This window comes from Monopterus albus, unplaced genomic scaffold, assembly GCF_001952655.1.
Source record: "Monopterus albus unplaced genomic scaffold, M_albus_1.0 scaffold28.1, whole genome shotgun sequence".
NCBI lineage: Eukaryota > Metazoa > Chordata > Actinopteri > Synbranchiformes > Synbranchidae > Monopterus > Monopterus albus.
The window spans coordinates 4085651-4092205 of NW_018127908.1; the positions used below are offsets into that span (position 1 = coordinate 4085651).

The 6555-nt window shown below is 40.5% G+C and overlaps 1 protein-coding gene across 1 annotated transcript; it reads right to left on the bottom strand.

Annotated features, from left to right (window-relative positions):
- Positions 1–714: 714 nt before the first annotated feature.
- Positions 715–5067, bottom strand: asb10 (ankyrin repeat and SOCS box containing 10). Its single transcript, XM_020595877.1, has 5 exons — positions 4743–5067; positions 3177–3444; positions 2087–2591; positions 1466–1579; positions 715–900 (listed from the first exon to the last, which is right to left on the bottom strand). Exons 1-5 carry the CDS (start codon positions 5065–5067, stop codon positions 715–717), a joined length of 1398 nt encoding a protein of 465 aa, XP_020451533.1.
- Between the last annotated feature and the right edge of the window lie 1488 nt (positions 5068–6555).

A 6555-nucleotide genomic window follows, 5' to 3' on the forward strand; every position in this document is an offset into this window, starting at 1 on the left:
TGCTTAAATTCAATTGACCATGGTACATTTTAAATATATTTTATGACATAAATATTTTTTATAAAAAGAAAACACACTGGTGAAAACGAACAGTCAACACTAAGCAGGAGACTATAGGCAGAAGTGTGAGATAAGAAATAAAAATTAAAAATGTATGACATCAAGAAATAAACATTGACTAAGCCATGGTGGGATACTTTATTTTATACCAAGCTTAGTTTTGATATAAAATGCCTAACTACAGTCATAGCGGTGTGAATAATAATTATTCATGCAAATAATAGATGGCAGTCCTCAGTGTACAATCACACACATCATTACCGTGCGGATTAACGTCAAACTATGAGAATTACTATGTATAAAAAATACAAGCAGGTTACCCTCTTTACTATCAGGTGCACACGGTAAAAAATATGATCATAAAATTGATAGAATATGAAACATTCAATTGAATACCCACTATTTAGGTTATTAACTCTAGTCTACAGCTCCCTCTTGTGGTGTAAAATGAAACATGCGCCTTCTGAAAGATGATCCGGAATAAAAGGGAGAGAAAACGAGGAGCTGATTCTTCCTCCCGTGGCGCAAAACTGTATTAAAAAAACGTTAGGTGCATTGATGTATTCTGCTACAGTGTTGGAGTGTCACTTCCTCCTCACATTTAGCAGCACTGTCTTCATCAGGACTCACGCTGACTGGCTGTGCAAATGGCTCTTAATGGATATAGCCTCTGTACTCCAAGAGCAGGTAGTTCTTGATGAAGGTGGGCAGATCAAGTTTAGGGACCACCTTGTGTACTCGCCCCCCAAGGAAGTTCCTGAGTCTGCATCGTGCCAAGTGCTGCAGGGAGCGAGGAGTCAGTGCTAAGGAGAAGATTGACTCGAAGAACTCTTTGTGCTCCTGATTGGGAAGAAACACAACTTCATTTGGTGAAACACTTCTATTATTTGTCTCACTTTGCAGCAAATCAGCTTGTATTATAGAGTGAAAAAGTAGTAGGCCTAAAGATTCACTGGGTAACTTATCTGTGTGTTGTAGATATAAGCTATTTGTGAATATCTAAAATTCAGCTGGTGCAGTCCACTGCAACACTCACTATAGCTATAAGTAGTCTGTGTAACCTACACAAGACATTTTATTTTTTGCACATTTGGTTTATTCACACACTGTAACCATCATAATGTTTTTGGAAATGAATTAGCTGTTTAAAAACCTTCTGAATCTCCAGTGTATGGATAGTTAAACCATCAAAACTGTAATGCAGTCAGCAATAATTTTATTGGAGCCTCTCAGCCAGGTACTGTGACCAAAAATGCAATTTTGGGGCATAAAAATGCCATAAATAAATTAAAGAAGATGCTATTTAAAGACATAAAACAAAATAAAATAAAACTTAAAAATATTTGCCATAAAACACACATGTTGGTTATTCCCTACTTATAAATTAATAATTTAAAGAGCTTGCCTTAAACAACTCTGTAGAAACAGACTCAACCCAGGTGTCTGTGACTTTGAGGTAACTGTAGGCGTTCAGAAGAACCTCTATGGTGCGTGGAGATTCAGAGCAGTGCTTCAAAACCTAAAGGAAACACCACAGCACAGACCAAAGCAATAGGACTGATATACCCATCATTTTAAGTTCATGAGCAAGCCTGTGACTTGACAGAACTGAAGAAATAAAGTAATTAAACACTTGTGAAATGAACAGATTGGTCTTCCCTCCAGGGGTTTAACTGGAAATTATGCAATTAGTGCTAATTAATCTCCTATTAACACTTGCCTAATTAGGAACCAGGCATTTTGTCTAGTGCACGTGGGTTCACTGATAGTTGTAGTCTGTTTCCCGCAGAGAGTGCAACACTTCATGTTGTGTCACGAATGATTTGAATGTGAAGTTGTGAGGTCTGGAATATTGCAAGGAACAGTTTAGTGTTTCAAGGCTCTTACCCAAGGTGTCACATGTGCACTACTTGCTAATTATGCAAATTGCGCCAACTGGATGAATACTGTACATAAGATATACAAATCTGGAATGCATCACTTCCTATTACATGCACAAGAATACATGTTGTTTTTGGGGTCCTACCTTGGGCAGAGCTCCAGGCCACACTCGAATGGAGCCATGATTGAGTAGAGCACGAACAATCCTCTCGGGGTGATGGGAAACCTTGTAGCACACAACCTTCAGGATGTTGTGCAGGGGAGCTTCACCACCATAATCCATGTTATTAACACTGGCCCCGTGAGCCAGCAGCAGATCCACTATGTCTGGATTTGCATTCTTACAGGCCATATGCAAAGGAGTGCGCTTGTCCTGGTCCATAGTATGAACATCGGCCCCTGCCCCCAGCAGCATCTGACACACCTTGAAGTAACGCTGGAGGTCCTGCACCTCCTGGGGCTGAGAGCAAGCAGTGTTGAGCGGCGTAAAACCCTCATCATTCTGTTTGTCCACGACAGCTCCGTACCGCAGGTAAAGCTCAGTGTGGTCTGGGAGGCCGTTGCTGGCTGCCACATGTAAGGGAGTGTCATCTTCATTTTGAGTGCGACCACTGACTGATGCACCGTACTGAAGGAGATACTTGGCGCATCTGCAGACAGAGAGCAGCAACTTGTTTTCCTAATATTCTGAGCCTCTCATGTATGGGCAAAAATATAGAAACACCTGCCAGCTAATTTTCATGCACTCCAAAGAACAGTGGGTGGCTTTAAAATGAAACTATACAACTCTTGAAAGAAGAAATAACACAATTTTCCTCTTTCAAAAGGTGAATTAATTAATGAAGAATGAACACACTCAAGGGTTTTGCAGTTATACAGCATGACTCGAAGCTTATGGTCAGTAATGTTAGTTCATATTACAAAATTTTACGGAAAAAATGCTTTATAGTTGACATTACTGAGTCAGTTCAATGCCTTATTCATGGCCCTTTACTTGTGCTACTGTATGTACATTCATCCTTTCCCACTCTTGTGCCTATTTGTTTAAAGGTCTTACAACTGGCTCCTCTTGGTGGGAGGCTGTTCTATCATAACATGTGGTTCTTTGGTTATTGTAACAATAAGTAGACCAAAAAAAAAAAAATCAGCATCCAAAGCTCTAATTCTATCTGTCATTCCACAAATGGAATTACTGATGAAGCACAGGTATCCTAGTTTTATTCTGCCTTACTCACTCGAGGGACTCTGGACTTGTACAAAAATGCAATGGCATGAGGCCATCTTCTGAGACAGCATTGGCGTTGGCACCGTGCATCAGCAGCAGTTTTGTACACTCTGACTGGCAGTTTTCACAGGACTCATGCAGAGCGGTGGTGCCACCAGGTGCTAGCTCTACACTGGCCCCGCGTTGCAGCAGGAGTCTCAGGCAGTCCTTGAATCCTCGGCCAGCTGTGATGTGAAGCGGTGTGGTCAGTTCCTGCTCGTAAGTCAGTGACCATAGTCCTGCCAATAGGAAGTATAATTGACATAGTCAACTCTGAGTTCAAGCGTTAGGACCACTGCAAATAATCAGATGTGAGAACTGAGTACTGCAGGAGTTTTGTTTTAGGGAACTAGAATAACACTGTAGCATCATAACAACCATTTCTGATTCATCCCTCCTCAGAATGTCAACAGCGCTGGCTGATGCAGATTACCAGAAAAGAAAGGGTGATCACAACTATAAAATCAAAGCTCTAGAAAACCTACGGAGGCCCCTGTAGTTAAATCTGAAGTTCTTCCACTCCTCTATGTTGCTTGTGTCATATACAGCATCGATAAGGTAGTCGTACTCGTCATCGTCCACAATACTGAGAATCGTCAGCTCATCTCCAACAAGCAGAGAGTTCCAGAACTGCAGGACGCAGCCTGTGGCCTTGGCTGTTGCGATTACATCGTTGCGATAGGTCTTTGGTTTGTGCCACTTGATCTTATGTCCTATATAAGCCATGCTATACTGTGGCTAACTGGTTTGTTTATTTCAATGCCAGTTAATGTTAGTCGTGTGCTTGCTCCTGGAGGGAATAAGCACTTAATGCCAGTTGTTTATGCAGCCACGGCTATTTCAAGGAGGTGTTATGTGGTGTTTTGGCTGACCCAGTGAACCCAGTGCAGCAGCATGGGAACCAGTGACTAGTGTATCACATGTCACTTGCCTAGTGATACAGCTAATCTACTGAAATCAATGGACACTGCATGTTTGCACTGAAGCAATCAGAAGTGGGACATTTGTTTGATATTTTATATATTCATCCAAAATTTTAACCTGAACTTAACTTAAGCATTTATTTCCAGTGAGTCAACAACATGTGCATGTGGAAACTGACTCAAAATGTTAATTTGTAACAGAATTTTAAAAAGGCAGTCTTTATTTAGTCTTCAGTGAAAAGCCAAAGCTGAATCTGGTGGATTAACAGCCTGTTACACAGAACAAACAAATGACTCCTAAGTCTGATTTCTATAAATATTGCCTTGTGTTCGGTTTCTAAAAATATTGCATGACTGCCTTTAAATACTGCCACAGGTGGAGATGCACCAGGTACTAATGTTGCATATTAAAATCATTTTAATAAATTAGTAAATTTTTACTTTCTCCCTTTTCCCACACAGCACAAGTAATGTCCGTCACTTCTGTTAAGATAAGAAATATTTTACAAATTCTGAATTATCCCCAGGAAATACAACAAAGCTACTAGCGATGCTATGCCAAATCATATGAATTCCTAAAATGACTCCTAATGAGGACAGATGTCATCTCCTACCTTGCCCTGTGGCGACCCAGCGCATGTCCCCTCCCTGTGGCTCAATGATGAGGTTTGCTGTGGATCCTCTAGGAAAGAGGTGCTGCATAGCCTCCAGGTTTCCTGTATACAGAGCATTGTGGACGACCACATCTTGGCACACAGCTGGCAGCAGGGCAGTGCTAGAGCCCAGCAGCGCCCTGTCTTTGGTCTCCTTCTTCAGCATATAGCTGTTGAGGTGACGGGAGGCCAGCTGCCTCTTGTACTTGTATCTCTCTAGCATGTCCTCATCAAGTTCAAGGGAGCGTAAGGCCATGGGTGTGAAGACAAAGCTGCTTCGCGACATGCTGAATGGCTTGTCTCTCACAAGAGAAGTGGTTGTGTATGATTAAGTGAGGAAGAACTGTCTAAAAAGGCCTACAGTATCTCTCTGTTTGTAGTGTTGTTTCACTCTCTGGCTAATGTCCACTATGCGCCCGCCGGCTGTTCACAGGGTTGGTTCACAGAGTTGTTTTGAAATTCGGTATGAGATCCACCCTGCAGTGTGACAAGTAATTCTATTTTTATGTCTCATATGCAGCCACTCGAGCCTCTTCTGTTTGCCTCCAGCAAAGTTACAGCCATGAAGTGTCTCTGACAGACTTCAAGTATCAAATGAGTTGAATGAACTCATGTTTTGTAGCGATAATACATGCTGCTTTGGGGGCATTACAACATGCTTTCATAATCACACCATATCCAATTACAAAATGAGAATATGGGGTCTTTGTTTACTTAACAAACTATAGGTAACATTAACATTTAGAGATTTTATTTTTTTAAATAATGCATTTTCCTGATACTTTTAGTGTATTTCCACCAGTCTGACTCTAAATGTGCTGAGCAAGCATAGTTCATTTAAAGTAATTTGATTAGAAACCTGTTATACTATATAGTTAAAAAGTAATAGCTGGCTTAAACATTTGGACAACTTTTTAAGTCATACTGTACTTTTCCTTTTTCTAAATATTTTTTTATAGAACAAGAGCAAACAAGAATGCCCTAATTGTGTGCTATTTGTGTGTGTGTTTGCAAAATGTCTCTGCTCAGTAGTCCTTTTTTTTTTTTTTTTATCTGGAGCATTAATAGATGTTAAGTATCCACAAGGCTCCCTGCATTAGAACATTAGGCTGAATGACTGGCGACCGCTGTGTCACTCTGCCCTTCATATCTTGTTCTGATGGAAGAGGGCCAGTGCATAATTAAGCTTTTTAGGTCTGCTAGCTAGGCATCAAACAATTCCTAGTGTTTGATTCACAGTGTACCAAGATATATTTTTTTTAAATGTCTGCTTATTCACCTCTTTGTTGGAGGTACCTGCAAGCTCTGCAGAAAACAAGGTCTGCACCTCAGGTGAAAAAATACGTGCTATTTGCGGAGAGGTTTTACCTTCCTTCCCATTTGAAAACACAGAAGCATATAGCTGCATCTCATCTATACCTTAATGACTGTTCTGGTATGGAAATCAAGGTCATTTATTTTATGTTACAGTTTGGTAATAGATGCCACATTAAACTGAAGGCGAGTAAGAGTTTCAACTTTGAAAACACACATTACCAGAGAGAGACTAGGAATATTGTTTTTGCGGCTGGAGTACATCCTTTTAAATGATATACATAATGAGTTTATAATATGCATCTGGTCTACCTCCTCTCTACTTTGATGTCTTCCAAATGGCCCGGGTGTCATCAGCAAAACATGTAGGCACTTTCCCGCCTCATTGACTCCCAAATGTATTTTAAATATCATTCCTAGTAACGCAATTATTTAAAACGCTGAACTAAACACTTACTAA